At 45.9% G+C, this 19,487-nt stretch overlaps 2 protein-coding genes across 8 annotated transcripts in view; one reads left to right on the plus strand and one right to left on the minus strand.

Moving 5' to 3' along the window:
* The first annotated feature begins 2,839 nt into the window (after positions 1-2,839).
* On the plus strand, positions 2,840-6,583 carry LOC143377510 (uncharacterized). Of its 6 annotated transcripts, XM_076828807.1 has the most exons (3): positions 4,085-4,569; positions 5,430-6,122; positions 6,336-6,583. In XM_076828807.1, exons 1-2 carry the CDS (start codon positions 4,454-4,456, stop codon positions 6,118-6,120), a joined length of 807 nt encoding a protein of 268 aa, XP_076684922.1. In that variant the 5' UTR covers positions 4,085-4,453; the 3' UTR covers positions 6,121-6,122; positions 6,336-6,583. The 6 variants fall into 6 exon arrangements, with proteins under 6 accessions (XP_076684926.1, XP_076684922.1, XP_076684921.1 ...); XM_076828811.1 differs by lacking the exon at positions 4,085-4,569 and adding an exon at positions 2,840-2,973 and having other exon boundaries at positions 5,430-6,583; XM_076828806.1 differs by having other exon boundaries at positions 4,086-4,569; positions 5,430-6,583.
* Positions 6,584-9,923: 3,340 nt separating this feature from the next.
* The window catches only part of Src64b (Tyrosine-protein kinase Src64B), a 53,933-nt gene continuing 44,369 nt past the window's right edge, over positions 9,924-19,487 (minus strand). The window contains exons 2-7 of one of the 2 annotated variants that reach the window (XM_076828791.1): positions 14,451-14,673; positions 13,472-13,603; positions 12,777-12,987; positions 12,432-12,685; positions 11,644-12,354; positions 9,924-11,193 (exon numbers count right to left, since the gene is read on the minus strand). In XM_076828791.1, coding sequence (XP_076684906.1) covers positions 10,979-11,193; positions 11,644-12,354; positions 12,432-12,685; positions 12,777-12,987; positions 13,472-13,603; positions 14,451-14,493 — 1,566 coding nt within the window. In that variant the 5' untranslated portion in view covers positions 14,494-14,673 and the 3' untranslated portion in view covers positions 9,924-10,978. Of the gene's footprint in view, positions 11,194-11,643; positions 12,355-12,431; positions 12,686-12,776; positions 12,988-13,411; positions 13,604-14,450; positions 14,674-19,487 lie in introns of both variants that reach the window. The other variant, XM_076828790.1, reaches the window with a different exon arrangement.

Raw genomic sequence — 19,487 nt, forward strand, 5'->3', positions numbered from 1 at the left:
GGAGTACGTAAAACGTTGTGGAAAAAGTTTCTAGCCCATGTGGTGCTTGAATATTCCAATCCTCGTCTAATTTAAAATAATTGGTGTTGGCTTGTGATTTCGAGTGATCCCTGGCTTATTAAAACGATCTAATTCAGTAATACACTCTGGCAATACTAAAAAGTAAGGGTGAGTATCTCGAATCCTCGAAACTCAAGACACTTTCGAGTTTCGAGAACTGGAAACTTTGCACCGTGATTCGAAACTCTCGAAACCCAAGCTTATTTGAAACATAAAATTAAGAATACAGAATCATTCGAAGCGTGCCTCGAGAATTGATATATCATTACATTTTTATTTGTATTTTGTTTAGGTGACTGCTAAATGCAGATTTGTGCAAAAATTTGATTCGCTTCGTTTCTTAAAGCAAGATTGATTACATAAATAAATAAATCATTAAAATATTCTATTTACAAAACAGAATCGGTACTTCAAACTTCGAGAATTTCGAAGCCCCGCCAAATTTCGCGTTCGAATCTCCAGAATTTAGAAATCAGCTTCGAATGTGATCCTGCATTGCGCTGAAATCTGTACCTCCGCAGTGTTCATTCAAGAACACACTCTATCAACAGCAGCGACAAAGTTTCTGAACTAATGGAACAAGGCGATGTCAGAAGATTATAGATATAGACTCCGCGGAGGTACACGCTGCTTGATCGTCGCTCGCGTCGCCGTAACGCGCGCCCACGTTCCGCCGGCGACGTTCGAATGAACTTATCACCGAACCTAGCGAAATGTTCCAGCGGAACGGCCGCCATTGACGATTAAGAACGGCACGGATCCGCGGACCGTGCCTCGGGTGGCCGTCAATCTAGCGTTCGCGGACGATTGCGCGCCGTTCCGCCGTGGAAGAGGATCCGTCAGTTATTGCCGCGAACTCGGCGCCCGTTATTGCCGCGGTAATATATCGGGGATCGTAAAGACCCGTTGCCCCGGCTCGATCTTGAAATATAAATTTATCGCGTTGTCGCGACACCGTGTTGCTCGGCCGCCACGGGCAGCGCGCTCTCCTCCTCTAACCCGTGTGCAAATCCGCAGGAAGTGAATCGGGGCGGGCGCGTGGGCGTAGCGCGCACGTACGTGCTTTGGCGCGGATCCAGCGCGCGTTTCTAGCCGATTAAGCGAGAAAACGAGGGGATCGTTCCTCGCCGAGACGAAGCCCGCCCCCGCTCGAGGATTTCACGAGCCTCGTCAATCGGTAAAAAATGCTGGGCCTCCTGGTCCCGCAGCTTCGGACCGTCTGTGACTTTTAAAGGACACACATCGCTCTCTCCCGCATGTGGCACACCTCGTGGCGAAGAACGCGTTTTTAATGTCTGTCGCGCGCGTTGCTGTTGAATTGGAGGACCCTTCGAATTGGAGGACCCTTCTCCTTCTTCTCTCTAATTGTATTGAGATATTGTAGCGTGATTCGCGAGGGCGATCGTGGTTGAAGGGCGCAGAAGTGAAAGAAGATAATGTGTAATTTAAACGGGAATGAAAAGTACGATTGCACCCGCAGAAATTGTTTCAATAATCGTAACTCTATGTCGGAAATATCAAATTCACTTCACAAATTAAAATTCTTTCATTAGAATTATCTTAATTAAGTATTTAATAATACTGCGCCCGCGCGTAGAGTATATATTAAAAGTTTCCCACTTTCAGCCGCTATGGGCCAAAACGCGTTTGCTCGTCAACTGTGCTAATGGACTCATCGGTAAGGCTCACCTAGCAGGTTCTGCCTTAGACGCGGGAATGTTAGGAGGTACGTTGGAACTGGTATATATAGAAACCGGTAGTCGAGGGAGAACTAGCGAGAAAGCGAGATCGGTCGAACGCCCTCTTGTGGCGGAGTCGGAGGTATCGCTGCAGAGAGTAATGATAAATTAATGAGAGGTGGGGGACAGTGGATCGATTTGGGAGGAAGACCGCGGTCTAATTTTCAAGAATTCGCGAAAGGTTCGAGTTTTGTGAAAAGTGTACGCTGCGGAACTTGAGTGTTAGACAATGGTTTAAATAAAGGAGGGGAACAATGATCCAGTTACCGGGGACAAAGAAACGGAACGAGCGTGGAAATGTGAGAATATCGTTGAATGGGATCAACGACGGCTACCGTTGTTTCAGGCTGACGCATTCCGAGGTTCCCGAGTGGCTTTCAGCGCGAGGAATTCGTAAATATTTCGTTCACACGCTAAAATACCTCGCGCGGTGCGCGTCAGGCCTTGCGAGCATCGTTCGCCGCTAAATTTTCATGGTTCGCTTCGATTTACCCCGAGAAGCTTGAATCAACCGATGAAGAGTCGTATAATCCAGAGAAATATATTTAGATACGAGTTCACATCGATCACGCGCGGAAACCATTAAATAGTAACGTACGGTTCAAGGTTCAAAAAGTTCATAAGTTTGAAGGCCCAATGTATTATAGCAGCGAGGACGAAACTCAATAAAGCCACTGCAAAACTATCCCTTCTCGTTAATTCCTTAATTAATTCCAGTTTTAAGAAAACTACTTTAAAACTGACCGAAATGCCATTTTATTATACTCCCATCTTCCACCAGCCGTTCAATTCAAAAACCTGAGCGATTCGTATGCAGAAATGCAAGAACGTGGCGAAATTCACCGCAAAGATACCGCTCTCATGACGAACCGTTTTAAAAGCGTCCAGAACTCGCATATAAAAAGCAGGAAATAAAGTAACACGTGGCGAACGATAAGGAATATTTCCATAAATTATGACAATAAATTGCCTTTCGGTTTCGCTTTATCTGGGGACTCGCGCGAGTGCACGCGAGCGTGGTGCACGCACGGGGACGTGGCTTTGTGTTCGAGGTAAGAAAGGTACCGACTCTATCTCGTTTCGCGATACTACGCTCGGACCGCGGGCTCAAATCGATCCCAGGAGGCTCTGTTTCGAGCTTTGCGGGGAATCACGACATATTAATGTCGCGCAGGTACATTTGATCAATATTGCCTTCCCTATTCGCGTTTTAGTTAAATCCCAGCTGCTTACACGGCGACCGTAAATGCAATGCGAGAAGAGATTCGTTAAGCGGCGATAGCACGCGATTCGGCCATACGTATTGTGGTATTACGTTACTAGGAAACCAATGTTTCAAACTCGACTTAAACGGCCCATTGCGGATAAGAAAATACATAATTACAGGAAAGGGTAGTACGTACGGTGTCGCAAGAAACATGCAAAATGCAGAAAGTGAAACATAAACATGAAAATACTGCATATAAAAATATCGGCGTTTCAGAACTGTAGGTGTGTACCTGTAGTTTCGAGACACCCTATAGTTAAGTGTTTAGCTTGCTTATGTGACATATATTATTTACGCTATATATCAATATTTATGTAAAACGTACGTATTATGTAAACATTTGTTTGCATATGTAGTAGATACGTCCGTAGTAAAGTAAGCAGCATATAAAAACAATATAACACACGACATGCTACTACTTTTAGTACTTTTCACAAGAAATACCATGCAACATCGATGTTCGCAATTATTTTCTCATAATGGACGGTCATAACTTTGATTATATTGCGTGAAAGCGACTGTGGAGACATAATATAATGATTCCACAATACTCAAGCTCGCGAGAGGTTAGAAATGGAAGAATCTGATACGTATCAATATTGGGATTAAGTAAAGGCTGACATCTCACAATTTGAATATACAAATCCTGTTTACATCACGCACCGCATCTTTATTCCCTTTCTAACCTCTCAAAACACTGAAAATTACCTTAGTATGCGTCACTAAATTCGTCTTGACAGCTACTTCCGTACAATACGAAGGTCACAGCTTGCCATTCGGAAACGTCGACGAAGAACAAAGCCGAGCACTAATGATACGAACATCTTACACTAGTAATATCTAATTGACACACTTCCACGGATTTACCCGCGTATCAATCAACGACTCACCGAATCCCAACGACAGCGGACGTATCTATTCCCCGCTGGATCCCGTTCGTGCACCGCTAAATCTTCGACACGTTTAAATGGCGTCCGAGAAAGCGCGCGACGAGGTTACGGCCGCAGCGCCATCTGGAATCGTTGCTTCCGGTGGCGAACAGCAGTAGAATGGCAGTTGCGCGCAAAAGTCTGTTTATTTACGTGCTGTCGATGATTAATTGATCTGCGAAGTAACGCGTCCGCGAGCGATATCTGCTGTGCGAGTTTCGTAACAGGGGGATCGGGATGGTGCACGGACAGTGACAGGCTGGGGAGCAAGCGAGCCGGGGGAACTGTGATTACCGAGGGGAGAGAATACCGCGCAGTGAATGTCGCCGTCCAAGTATGCACGGCCAGTCGTTGTCGTTCTAACCTATTTAACCGAGACATCGTAACCCCTTTACCGTTCTGGAACCTTCCGACGCGCTGTCAGCGTTTGTTTGCCAACAGTGGCTCGGCACCATGCCATGTTCCCGCAAACTCTGAGCACAGAGCCGTGCAAGATCACGAGCATGGCCGACGAGGTGCTGCCGGTCAGCTTGGAGAAGCTCGAAATTGATCGGCTATCGTCGAGCTGCCCCCAGTAAGCATTACTTTACCGCCCCGAACATGCTCTCCGCTCTCCTGGCATTGATCATTCAAAGCGCCTGCTCCCGCGGTACACGGGGGTACCACCCCCGTACCGTTCCGTTCCCACGAACGTCTCTGAACACCTCCGATCGTTCGACGTATCGGATATCGTGGCCGTTCCGCGACTGAACCGTGCTCCACGCCCGGTCAAGGTCTCTCGATTAACGCGCTACCTCGTCCCGCCGAGTACGTGACCATCGCTGTTTACATTGCGCGTGTTTTCGGTCGGTCTCATGCAGGCACTCGGCGGCACGCGTTTCGATCGACTGTCGTTTCTTATTCTCGACTGCGTGCGAATCGACACGGTTCACTGTGACCTGTAAGGGGAACGAAATGTTTACAAGCTAAGAAGGGTGGCCAATAATGGTTTCGATGCCGTGCACGGCTCGCCGACCGAACGTTTCCGAATAATATCCGCGCCGAGTCGCGAGAGGCGAGCACGGAGAATGCAAGTGCGGTGCACGAAATTGATATTGGTTCAAGTGCGTCGACGTGAAGTAAATTCTATCTGGCATTCCTATGTCGCGTAGTTCAAACGATTTCCACGCGAACGTCGTTAGCCTCGCGTTGTTGCACGAGCAATGGTGAGATTCAATGTTTACAAATATCCAATACAAGAGTGTGTATCAAGAACGACGAGTCATCGACGAATAGTACTGAGCAATTATGTCGTCTGCTTTTATACGACGCTTCTAAATCCACTTTCAAATTAATATTAGTCGCCATACATTAATCCCGAAGTAGCTTACGCCTGCGACGATCGCGCTGGTCCGAAGGGATATTAATGACGAACGTTGCTTTCTGCTGTTTCAGTATAACGTCTATTGACAAAGCGAAATCACCAAATCCGTTCAGAACGACGAGTAAAAGCGTCGGCTCCGACTGCAGTTACTTGTTTCAAAGGAGATCGATGCCTACCAGGCCGACGTTAACCACAATCAGCCCGAGGGGCATAAAAAGCACAACGAATTTTAAACCATCTAAGAATGAAAGAGCAATCGACAAGAACAAGAAGAACACGATAATCAAAGAGGCTGTTTTAAAATTAAATGATACAGGCACTAATTGTCTTAGTGATAATCTAGCGAGTACGTTGTTTAAAGAGACGTGTAAATTTAGTATTTCTGGTAAGAGCTCCAAGATCTTTGGCCACGGTTCGGTAGCGAAGGACTTTAAAGCGCTGAACATTAGTCAGGATTCTAGACAAGTGAAAGACGATACCAGCATCCAAGATAACTTTCAAGCTAGTAGTTTCCAACGGGCGCGCAGCAATACAATGCCAAGCTTGAAAAGGGGGCCTGGCCCGGGCGGAGGCAGCAGCGGTCAGTCAGAGACCACTGCCTCGTCGTCTGGTCAGCCGTCGAGTTCGAACACATGCTCTGTACAGGCACGAATATCGCCACCGTCGTGCGACGTGACGATCGACGAGCTTGCCAGCTACTTCGAGGAGTTTGTCCATATTCCAAAGAAGATGTCCCATATGGCAGAAATGATGTATATTTAATTGTAACGTATTGATTTATAACTGGCAGATTTCTTATACAGTTTTTCAAGGGGCTAGCATGCAATGTTTTACGCATGACCACTAGTCTAAAGTACTATACGTTTGCTACAAAACCAATTTCATTTGGTACCTAAATTATACATAATATATATATTAAAAACCCTCCCCAGAAACAGAAAAAGAAAAATGTCAAAAAACTATCTGGGTCTTTGTAGGAAGAAAAAGAGAAGTATTAAAAACGATTCGATTTCGAACGTCGTTCTAGTGAAAAAGTGATGAGAAGAGAAATGGATGAAAGCACGAAGATAACGAAACGATGTACTGGTTTGTTTGTTTTCTAAATCGTTTTGTGTCCAGCTAATTCATTTATTTACTAATGAGAAAAAAATCGAATACCTTTATTTACAAATTTTTGTATCACGAGATGGAAAGATTGGTACTAGAATAAATCTCTGGAAATTAACGTGTTGCCGTCATTGAGATTCCCCGATCTCCTGCTAATTAACGCCGCGCGTATTGGATAGAATGTATACGCGCGTACGTCGCTCGACAAGGTTATCAACACCCTTCTATTAATATGATACATAATATATTTATCTGCATAGGCTTATGTGATACTTAATACAACGATACAAAGTAACCGTTAAATTACTTAATGATAATAAGCTTTGGTACGTAAACAATGATGTTATATTGATCCGTTTTACTTAAGGTACGAGTGAACCATGTTGACGCGCTGTGTACTGTGAGAAACCCCGACGGAAAGCCTAAATGCATTAAAAAATATCCATCTATTTGGTGCGCGCGCCACGCGATGATCATTTCCATTTTCGTTTTTAACGCCTGCGAGACGGTTGCGGCGCTCCGGCGTGATGGTTTCGCGATGGCCCCGCGCAATTACTCAAACTCTGTATCAAAACATGAGGTCTGTCGCTATATCACAGATTTATATTAAAATTTCACTTGAACGGAGCCACGACGAAACGAATCCCAAAAGAGAGCGGTCAAACTTTCTCGCGAAAGGCTGCTCCTCGCGATTGGACATGATTATTACGGACGATACGAAAAATTCAACTCTCTGTGGCACGACGTCGCACTCGAAGCTTGTGTCCAAGCCGAGAGACGCAGTATTTTCGACAACAACAGTTTCTATTTATAATGAGATTGACGAACGACTCGGCAAGCAACGGAGCGCGTTATTCGCTTGACAATTGCAAAGAAACTGTGCATGTAATAATTGCGACGCACGTCGGTGAAATGTAAGCATTGCTCGCAACGGGATTACAATTTCCTGAACGATAAGTTCGATCGAAGTGGTAAGAATAGCTACCTGATAAAAGTAGCAAAAATAGAATTGAAGTTATCGTAACTTATTACTCCGCTGATAGCTACGACAGACAATTTATAGGCTACGAAAGTTTAGCGCGAGTCGGTTTTAATTCTACGGCCTTAACATTCTATATTTGCCCGTAGCAACGAACGATCGACAAATATTGAAACATCGATAGCCTTGTGTTGCGTAAACCAGCCTGCATATTAAGTATACTTCGCTTTGGACTGCCGGACGCAAGACGATGACAGCATCGTTGCATTCATAATTGGAACACCTATATTTACCGATCGGCTTGAAACACGCGGCGTCTCCCGACCAGAATTCGGCAAAACAATAATGACGCGAATTTCCAATCTGCTCCGATCGTTTGTAGGACTATCCTTGAAAATATATCACTCCAAACACGACAGGCAGACCGTGCCTGCCCAAAGTTGCCACTCAGGCAGATGGAAAATAAGCGAGCAGACACGCGCGGAATCACAATTTTCTCGGCTACTGTCGAATGTTTGCCCTGCGCCAACTTTGTAAGAGAATTCGAGATTTAAGTTCACGAAATTTGGTCGAACAACTGTTCCTGTACTCCGTACAAACGATACATCAGTCTCTAAGTCCAGTGGAAAGGCCACACGGCGCCCTTACCGGTAATAACATTTAAATATACTACTCTGTCTTGCTCGGATGAAACGATACGCGCGCGACAGTGAGATTCGAGATGGAGGAGAAAATGCGGCGCGTTACTTTCTCTCCGTTCGACAACACCGCCCGACCAGTCGGTTACTGCGATCAATTGGCTTTGTTAGGTCTACGAACTATGGCGACAACATGATCGTCAGAGACACCTTAAAGTGACCATTCACCGTGTGAAACACAACAACATTTTGATCGGTATAAAACGCTCATAGAAAAGTTTTACTGGACGTAATACGGCTACCTTCTAAACTCTACATAAACACGATGCTTTCCCACGTGCACTCACCGCATCTCGTTACCATATAGAATAAATTAATCAACTCACACAACGAAGGTATGGGCGGCACGCCTCGCTAATTATATATAGTAGAAAACATTGCATTATCGGTATACTATATATATATATATATATATAAAGTTGCAATATAATGTCGAGTTCGCGACGAGTCCCGCTAAACGTAAGCCGTAAAGTATTCCACTGAATCGACACATCGATGGTAATCGATGCCTCTTGGACCGTTTGTGTTTATAACTATACAGCAGGCGCAAAAGATTTCCGCTAGAACCTTGATTCCTGTAGTTTCGCGTAATTCGTAGCCGCCGGTGCTAGTTTCAATCAGTTCGATCGTCGTCCCGGAACGTGTCCCGAGCTTTAAAAATATCACGGCAGACGCGTACACTCTATTGGCAGCTCGTCCGGTTCAAATGTACAGGAAGGGAGGAGCGGGGACAGTTGGTCGCGAGCAGCCGAAATCTTTTGCCGCCCACTGTTCGCAATCCCATACCTCGCCAGGTTCGTGAGATTTCAGTGCGCTACTGTCCGCTTCGTAAACGTGATCTCGTGAGAACGATGGTTTCTTCTATTGAGCAATGGTTACGGGGGGCTACCGGGGAGCGCGACATTTTATTGCTAGTCTCTTAACGCCACGGGCAAGATGCGCGTGAAAAAAATAAACACACCGCACAGACACAGGTGTAACAAATCACTACACACACCGTACGCAATAATCTCTCGTTCCTCGAACTCTCACACGCCCGCTCCTTTCTCTCCCGCTCTCTCGCGCGCTTCGTCTACTTTCTTATCCGTCTAAACGTTAATATCCTAAAAGTGTCATAATGGCTCATCGTGGTTTACCGTGACATAGTTCAATGTTACGCCTAGGGACTTACGTGTAACGATACGTTCCGCGGTGGGAGGGGGGGGGCGACCACGACGACAACGATATGTCCTCGGAATCGGAACCGTCTAAAGAAACACTGGTGCGACGATATCGACGGGGGGGAAAGGGGGTATCGTACGGTCGTGTTTCGCATTCCGAGGAGAGATTTCACATCTACCTCGCGGCCTATCGCCTAATAAACTCTACCCTAACCTGACGTTTCGTATATTTTAGTAGAAAATTTACAATTTCTCAGAGACTTTGTACGAGCAACATCGATGACTTAATCCTTATCTCGGGTAGTGTCCTCTAGTTCCATCTTCTCTCGATAGATCCGCGCGAATATCGAAGAAGTTGTCGCGACGCGCAGACCTGCGCGCAACGTACCCGCGCTCGTTTCCGTTCTTAGTAACTTTCGTCCTACTCTCGTTTCGCGAGTTTCGAAAATGAATCTTCGGACGAACGCGACGCTCGAATCGATGAACACGGGGGCGTATTATTTTCCTCGAGAAAACATGGCAGTTTTTTGTTCAATCACAGGGAAAGTAATGTGTACTGATAGAGAAACGAAACGTGCACTTTGAATGCACCGTAACAGAATCACGTTGAAAAGAGTTCCCTTCTTTGTTGTTTACGTATAAAACGCGTCAATCTCGTATAAAATATTGTCCTACGCGAGCCGGCGCTCGAAACGAAAATTCGTTCTCCTTTAATTCGCGTCGCCGTGGAACGCGACTGTGCCCTGTCGCGGGGCTTGTGCAAACGGTCGGCTGCGTCCAAGAAAAATGGAATTCTGAACATTCCGAGGAATCTGTCGCGACCGACTCGAGATCAAAAGTAACGCGTGGATTACACAGATGGCGCGGATGGTCCTCTTCCACGCTTTTAATCGTACACTCACGGACTAAATACAAGTCGGTTACATCTTCTACCATTTAAAACTCTACGCTTAAGTTGCCAACTCGTTCCGGTTCTAACCTCTAAACACCTTGCAATATTATCGATACTCTTCGTCAATTATTTATATATTATACTCTCCAAATTGTGAAAATCCTTAGTTTTAAATAGTTCGAACTCCGTGTTAAACCTTAAATAGATACTTGGATACGTAACGGGCAAAGATTCTATAATCTTATCAGTCGTCTGACCCAGTATTAGTCGGCAGTTATTCACGATTGGTCACAAAGCTTCAGTGTCCTTGTAAACACCCTATACAATTATGAACAAGATTTAATCCTTCGTTTCTCCTTTGTTTATGTATAAAGTCCCATGGCACACAAGATCATTGTTCTTGAGATGCTTGCTCGACGCTCGTTCAATTCGCGAAACTTCCGAGAAAGGAATGAACGGAAAGAGCACTTAGTATACTCGCGATCACCGTGGAGATGTTTTGGCAGCGTTCGATAACGATTACTTCGAGATACCTGTTTAGGTCTGCAGTATTCTTGCCACCGAGTCGTTTCAAGAGAAGCTTCCTTTCTCTCTGTGTTTTTTTATCTCCCTTTTCTGGAATTCGTTCCTCGAGGAGGATCCTTCTCAAAGGACAGCGAACAGCGTGTCCAGCCTGGACGCTGAAGGCTTAGCAATAGATACCGTAAAACTCCATGGCACAATTGATGTGCGCTGGGTGGAAATGACCGTGCGGCGCCAGGTGGTTCTGCATATGAGCTGTGTATCAGTCCGTTGGCGGCTCGAGATACGGTATTTCGCTGGTGACATTAAACGACTCGAAATAGTGATTCAGGAACTCGAACGTGGGTCGCTTCTCGGGGCTGGCGTCCCAGCATTGCAGCATCAATCGGTAAATGCTGTCCGGCAGCGGGTGATTCAATGGCTTGGGCATACGGTAGCCCTTGTTTATCTGCTCTATAACTTCGCGACCCTGCATACCTGCAAAGACAAAACCATTAGGTTAGGTTGAAAACCAGTCTCTTGACGGAACCTCGCCTTTGCGATTGTCTCGTTTTTTCTTTCTTTCCCTTCTCGTACTTTCTTACATATATTTCTTTGTGCAATAAAGACGTTTAATAATAATAATAAAAAATTGCGACGTAAAAGACGAGCCTTCAAATATATATCCTTCAAGAATCTTAAATAAAAATTACACTCGTGTCGTGCTTGTTCCAGCAATCCTCGACCTCGGCTTGTTTAAACCTAGCGCAAACACTCCCTATTGTCCCGAAGCTAATGGAACACGGAACCGAAAGGGGAGTTCCCCCTGTTAAATCATTCAACGAAGTAGGACGATTTTCCTGGTCGATATATTATGTTAAGAAAACGCAGCGGCTCGCTGGAAAGAACCAATCCGCCATGAAATCATAAGGGACCGACGTGACTCACCAGGATAAGGAACTTGGCCATAAGTGAAGAGCTCCATTAGCAATATACCATAGGACCAGACGTCGCTCTTGATGCTGAATCTACCGTAGACGATGGCCTCCGGCGCTGTCCACCTGACTGGGAATCTGCTCCCCTGTTTCGGACAGTACTCGTCGTCCTCGATCGCCCTGGCCAAGCCAAAGTCGCAGATCTTCGCCTTGTTCTTCTCGCCTATAAGAACGTTCCTCGCCGCCAGGTCTCTGTGTATCAGCTGCTTCCTCTCGAGGTGCTCCATGCCGGAGGCTACCTGCGCCGCGATATAAATCAGATCCTCGAACTGCATGTACTTGCCGTCGCCCGTCCTCAGGAAGTCCAGCAGGCTGCCGTTGCACATGTACTCCTGCACGATGTAGATCGGCTCCTCCTTGGAGCAGATCGCGTAGAGCGCGACCAGGTGCCTGTGCCGGAACTGCTTCATAATCGCGGCCTCCTGGAGGAACGCCTCGGTGGACATGGTGCCCGGCCGGAGCGTCTTCACGGCCACCTCGATTTTGTTCCTCCACTTGCCGTAGTAGACTTCGCCGAAATTCCCGTGGCCCAGTTTCCGTATCAGCTGTATCTCGGTCCTATTAATCTCCCACTTGTCGCGCAGCTCCGGCCCCAGGTCCCACATGTCCGGCTGCGGTTTCGGGCACGGTTTCGACAGCACGTGACAGAGACCCAGCGCGTTCTCTGCAACGTCACGCGGAGGGCATCGGTTAGAACCTGTCAGCAGGGATGCGCGTTGGCATAACGCGGCCGCGACTTACTGCTGTACGCCATAACAAGGGCGGGCAGAGTGGGGAATGTCTGGTTGGTGGCGATGAAGAAGCCTCCATTGTCGAGCGGCTTGATTTTATAGTGTTTTACGTGATGGCCCCTTCCTTCCTCCCAGTCCTTCACGGACAGGCTGTAGCCTCTGGGGTTGTGCTCGCTGGGTCTCACCAGGAACGTCCCGCGGGGGTTCTCGTCCACCAGGAGAAGCTTGCCCGCCTCCTTGCGCGACACGTTCTCGAAGAACCAGCTGCGACAGAGAGACGCAACGATTTTAGTCTTATTCGCGAGAGAGAGAGGCCCGACGAGGGGCGAAAGTTATAATTCTGAGGGAAGCTCACTCTTCGCTCTCGACCGAGCGCTCCACGGCGACGAAGTTCCAAGGAATCAGACCCTCCTGCAAAGTTGTCAGGTGCAAAACTTTCCACCAGTCCGGCTCGGAGTCGTCCAATACTTCCATTCGGTCACCCTTCACGAAGCTGACGTCGGTGCTCTCGCGGGCGGTGTAATTGTACAGGGCCACCACGATCTTGTTCGACCTTTGCGAGTGCGCTGTTTCCGAGGGCACGAGTAATTTATACGTCTATCAGGCGGGGGAGGAGGGGGGGTGGGGCCTCGAGGAAGCTGAATCTTAATTACACTGGCGTCAGTTGCGATAGAAATGTTTGCGGTCGCGGGGAAAATTGATTCGGTGTGGCGCTAACTGTTGGAACTTGGTGAATTTACGTTGAACGTTGCCGCCAATGAAATTAATTACTTTACCATTTTACTATTAAATGGAATTAGTTTCCCAGTGACCGCGAACTTCGTTAGAACTGATACTCGTTAACCACTGCGAGCGCAAGCTGAACGAGGCTGCTAACAGAGACGAAGGCGTAGGAAAGTTAATCAGACTCACGAGCCAGAGTTTATTCCATCGAAACTGAAAGCGAGGCGCTGTTCTACGGAACGAAATAAAATAAAATAAAATACACACATGCAGGCATAACGACAGGCGAGCTTGTTTTACGGGGTTGGTGCGGAATCTGTAGCTTACAAGGTGTCGGCCTGGGTCGAATGATGTCCGCCCTTGCCTGTACTCCCCTTTGATTCGGGTCAGCGGTGTACCGGTCCAAGGAGCCCCCATTGCTGTGCTTGGAGCTTAGCCCTGTGTCCGCTTTCTTGTAACCTGAATAACGGAGCCGACCATTTGTAATAAAAACCAAACGCATCGCACACGCTCATACGAAGGGCATCGACTTCAGGTCTTCACGGGGACATGTGTCGTGGAGCAGCCATAAATAGGAAAGATGTATTTCATTACGAGTAAAATGAAGATGGGTGAAAGCACCTTCACGGGGATCTACGGCTCTAACTACACGGGACGTCACACTGGGAATCGTTCACTGATCATGGAGCTCGACAAGTTTTCCGATTATCAGGACACGAGGGTGTCGAAGTTATTGGGCTCTGCTTGCTACTTAAAGCGAGAAGGAGTCGCTGTTATTGAAAGCTAAAGGGCTCACTGGACAACAGAAGAATATTTTCCAGCGTTCTGGCAGATCACAGTAACTAATGCACTAGTACTACGAAGCTACCCCTGAATTGTAAAGGTAGGTTTCCCTACACGCGACTGGAAGGAACGTCAAGAACTTCAAACTCAATTTTCTCAAAAATGAAGCGCGATATCAAAAAATTGTATTTCTTTTTCTCGACGTATTTACTTGTTATAAGTCGAAAAGAAAGAGCAACTTTTTTTGATATCGCGCTTCATTTTCGAGAAAATCGACTTTGAAATTCTTGACGTTGCGCTCAGTCGCGTGTAGGAAAACCTACCTTAAGATTGTATTTGAAACAGTTCCCCAAGGAATCGTAGGGCAGTTTTTTTTCCACCAATCGCAACCAATTCACAGATCTTCCTCTAACCGCGCCGCGACCGCCACTCGGGAACTTTCGAGGGGAATACTTAAAACGTTAACGGAAGCTCGAAAAAAGTAAACTCGGGCAGCTGCGAAGAGAAGTTGGGGGTTACTCACCAAGGGGTTGCGGCTCTTGCCGTTTGCTGCAACACTTGCCCATCTTGGATCACGGTGCTCGATGTTTCCCCTGTCGATCTTTATTCTACGCGCCGTCTATGCTGACACGGGCCCCGAGGAATGTCTCCATCTCGTGAACCGGAGGTCTAACCCGCGGGGGCTTCCGTCTCGATTTTTCCGATCACTTTCTTCTCTCCATCGCGTGTTTATTGATTCCGTGCACCTGCAACGAGAACCAAAAGCATCCAGCATGATTCCTATTTCACGACAGTCCGCGTGGTGAAGCATTCTGAGGTCGGTCGCAGGATGTGTTGTCATAATTCGCGGTTACGGGAGGAGCTCGTTCAGCCGTGGAAAATCACGGGGGCTCGATAATGTTCGAAACACGAGGCTTCGGAATTAGTCGCTGTGTTCAGTAACATTTTTCTGCCAAGTGGAAATCTTAAGTAAGGTGAATGTCCCAATTTCTGATCATTTCGTATTTTTCTTATTATTAAATGCGTTACGTTTGCACTATAGTTGCAACAAAATAATTCTAAATTATTTAAACATCTACGCGAGTGTTGCACGAGCTCGGGGCAATGCATATACATTTAATTACAAATTACTAATAGTTAAACATCTTGAAATATCTTTCTTAAATAGTTTTCGAATTGGTTGATTTATTATCAAAGAATTAATCAATTACTCTGCAAATTTTCATCACAAACAAATTTCTTACACCTTCTTTATGAAGAGTTACCTCTTAAATCAGCAGAAATTGGGACATTCGCCTTACACTGTCGTTCAGAAGTATTAGGACATCTACTGTGTGTGGAATAATTTTATTTGAAGAACTCGAACAAATTTTACTTTTGGCAAAAATGTGGGCGTTCGTCGCAGTGGGGAATAAGAAAAGTTAGTGTAGTTATTAAGGGTGGAATGGAGTTTTCAAATAGATCTGATACTTCGGAGGATTCTACGAAACTCGAGCCCCACCCCTTGGATCATCGATCACTCTGTATTTAAAGAAGACTTAAGACGTCCCAGGCGTCTTGCCGCCCTTCTTCTCTGTCATGCATCTACTTTACTAGGCACGCGTGTTTCCATCGGGCGCAAGACAAATCAGGCATGTGGACCGTGTTTCCGAGTAACACGCTAAATTAGAATGTACCTAAAGCCGCGTTCCCTCGTGTGCGATTCGAGGGGAATACAACACTTAATTTCCTTTCCTACAAAATTGGTAAAACGGTTTCCCTTAACTCTCGGCTGTGATACCGATTTTGTTCGAACGTAGTTGTCACACTGGGTCGATTCGACCCACGCCAATTTTCAATCAGCTGCTGTTTAAAAATAAGCCGTGCAAATATTCTGAGATCAAATTTCAACATTGTAGAATATATATATCTGCATCGCTGAAAATTAATTTTCAAATGATGCCTCAAAGGTAAATTGTGGGTCATTTTGACCCAGTGTGACAACCGAGGGTTAATAATGCCCACGAAACACGTGAAATCCTCGAAGACTGGCGATCTAAAATATCGAATACTCTGATGAAAAGCTAATCCTTCTTTCATTCATTTTATCCTCTAAGTACACTTTTCTTTCACCTCCCAGCGATCTGTCCACTTCCTTCCCAACAGTGAATAATTATTACTAGAAAGTAGTTGCCACTATCGATTACCGAACAAAAAGGAAAAGACGCAGTCACGCTGCACGAGCTTACGAAAATGCAAATGCATCGCATGTGCACCAGATTCGCGTGCAACAATACGACCCACGGCGGCGCGCATTTTTCCACGTCGTTCTCGATCCTCGCCGGTCTTCGCCAAAAGCAAAAAATCCCTCGGCAAGCCGAGACATGCTCCTCCATTCACGTCCGTTCTTCGACAGATGCAATCGTCTCGGTAGCATGCACCGAAACCGCGAGCAGCGACGGGAAGAAAGGGGATAAATAAACCCTGGCCGGCGTCTAGAAGGTTCATTTGATAGTGCACGACGATGCTTCCTGTCGTCTATGAGACCCCATTACCATCGCGCGTAATTATGAAGTTGTAGATTCCAAGTTCCTGCCCGTGCTCGTTTTATTTCGAAACTGGAAAGCGACTCGCGGAAATACTCTCTGGTTTCTTGTATCCCGAGTAATGTCGTTCCGACTTCGCAGAGCTAAATCGCTTGTAGCGAAAAATGTACATATTTCCGAGGCTTCTGCAAAATATTTTCTGTAGAAAAGATTTAAGCCCAAGAACCTCCACAAAATTGATATATTAAATTTATAAAGCATGCTGCTAGAAATAGATTAATTTAAAGGGGAACACCACTGTGGCAGCCGGAAAAATAAGCCTCCTTTAAGAATTTTTTCAGGAATGATTTACAGTTTTCATATAAAATTTTGATTGCCTACTTTTAGTACAGTGTCTTGCGAGACTATACAATACAAAAAATGATTAGAAAAACATACGTAAATTTTAATATATTAAATAATCTTTTGGAGCACTCATAGAAAAACATAGCTCACTGGCCGGATGTGTAACTACGGAACAGCAGCTCTGAAATCCAATTTAATTTTTTGTATAAACTATATGAGTGTAGTTTCCGTTCCACGTACGGATTTTTTGATCGAATATAAATTTTTTCAACTACCCTCGAAAAACTATCCGTCTCATTTGCGGATTTTCGAAACTCTTTTTCCTAAAGCGTTATTTTTACAAAATAAATGTAGATATTTAAAAAATCGGGACGTGCAACGGAAACTACACTCGTATAGTTTATAAAACAAGATTTAAATTTGATTTCAAAGCTGCCGTTCTAAAATTACACATTCCACCAGCGACCTATGTTTTTTTTGTGAGGAGTCTGGAAGATTAATTAATACATTAAAATTTATGCATGTTTTTCTGCTGATTTTTGTTTTACAATCTCTTAAGACATTGTCCTAAAATTAATTTTGTATGAAGACTAAATTATTCCTGAAAAAAAATCTTAAAAAAGACTTATTTCCCTCTTAATGTTCACTTGAACAGTATTCGCTTGGTACTGTAAAAGAATATATTAAAAAAGGTGCAGATGGTATTATCTAACGTTATTAAAGAATTCCCAGTGACACGAGAGGTCATCACTGAGGAACTTTAATTATTACCGAAAGACGCCAATAACGAGTAAGCCCTTTGCCGCCTCGACTTTCAAAAAACAACGCTCTGCAGGATCCAATAGAGGACTATTTAAATATTTACGAGGTCAGTGGACGGCTTTGTGCTTGCCAGGAGTAGAAGCTGCTACAACGCCTCGTGTGCATTTAATATCCCTTCTACCGAGAAGTTTCCTCGGTTGTCTGTACACTCGCGGTACATCTCAGAACGTAATTCTCGTCGTCGTACACGTGTCGTCCCCCTGCACACGGAAATGCGCACCGCTTTCGATAGCCCGCCGCATTCATCGGCCGATAAACGAATTATGGCCGCGATGAAGTAACGGGAAACGAAATCGCCGCTTAAAAGGAATACGAGGAGGACTACCTCCACTAGACGGGAAATATGGTTAGTCGAAATTCTGTTTCGACCATTTTAAACCAGTCGGAAGAGACGGGAGGAGTTTCCATCTGTCTTGAGTGAAACGACTCCCGTCGAAATGACGTTCACAGTCGTCAAAAGGTAGGTCTTTCTATTAAAGTCGATTTTCTCGAAAACGAAGCGCGATATCAAAAAAAGTTACTCTTCCTTTTCGATTTATAGCAAGTAAATAAGTCGAGAAAAAGGAATAAAATTTTTTGACTTTGCGCTTCATTTTCGAGAAAATCGACTTTGAAAACGTACCTAAAGAGTTCCGAGAATTTCGTGATGCTTAAATTGAAAAGATTGGGAGCATCTACCCAGCAGCTAAGTGAAATTTAGTTTGATTTCTTTCTTCGTGATACACATCTTTCACCCCAGTCTCGCCCGTCGAGAATGCAGAGTCCCCTTGGTAACAAGCAACTCCGATAGAAATTTCAGGTAGCTTTCCAATTATAAAGCGAGGGATCCGCGCCCGCATCTGTAGCAGCGCCGAGGCAAATGGAGTTCGAAAACGACGTCAATGAATTTAGGATGAGGCATTCGCGAGCGGGGACACTTAATATCGGCGCGGCACTTAATCACCCAGCACGCCCGAGCGCGCAATTCCTCGCGCTGTAATTCAGGACGCGGTTCCACACTTCGATATTTCTCGTTAATAAGAAAGACCGTGGCAATTGCTTCCCGCCCCGGTTCGCTCGGAAAAAGTGTTTCGTAGTTGCGCCGATCTTCCCGCCGCGGAATTCGCGTTTCCCGCGGCCACGAGTCTTCGAGTACCAAGCTGGAACAAGTAAAGCCGCGCGTCTGGAGCTTCTCGTAAGTTATTTACCCGAGGATCCGCCAATTTTTAATGAACACAGGAAAACTGAATATTTCATCCCCGTCGCTGTTTAAAATATTCAAATGCAAACAAGAAATGCCCCAGTTATTAACAGCTCGACCTCTCGGAACCCCTGCAACCCCCCGAAACCCTTAAATTGCTACGGCCGACGCGACCAAAAAGCAAATTTCCGTCCAGCACCCGTTTCCAATCGCCCACATGCCTCCCTCGTCCGCGGGTACTCGAACAAAGGGGACGTCCCGTGAAACAGCCCCCGCGAACAGAGCGTTTCCGTAAATCAGAAGACGTCCCGCATTCGTCGCGAGGAAAGTTTTTAATTAAACAGCCCGAGGAGGGTGTTTCGAATATTCGAAGGGCGCAGCACAGACGGGCCGAGGTGGTCGATTTGGGTGCACACCGTCCTGGTGAAACGCCATGGGCCATGGTGACGCCGGGGACACCACCACCGCCAGGATTATCCCTGTCCTCGTCCCTCCCTGCTGGTCAGGGCGCGCACGCACGCCGGAGGGACACACGCACAGGCAGAGGAAACGGTCGATATGCCACGATGGCTCTTGTCTATATACGCGTATGGACGCTATCTGATGGGGCTTTTATCTGACGAACAATGGCGACGTTTCGTGCCGCGGCGGACAAAGACGAATTAAAATTTCGCCCTGACGCACTTTG

Source organism: Andrena cerasifolii, chromosome 16, assembly GCF_050908995.1.
Source record: "Andrena cerasifolii isolate SP2316 chromosome 16, iyAndCera1_principal, whole genome shotgun sequence".
NCBI lineage: Eukaryota > Metazoa > Arthropoda > Insecta > Hymenoptera > Andrenidae > Andrena > Andrena cerasifolii.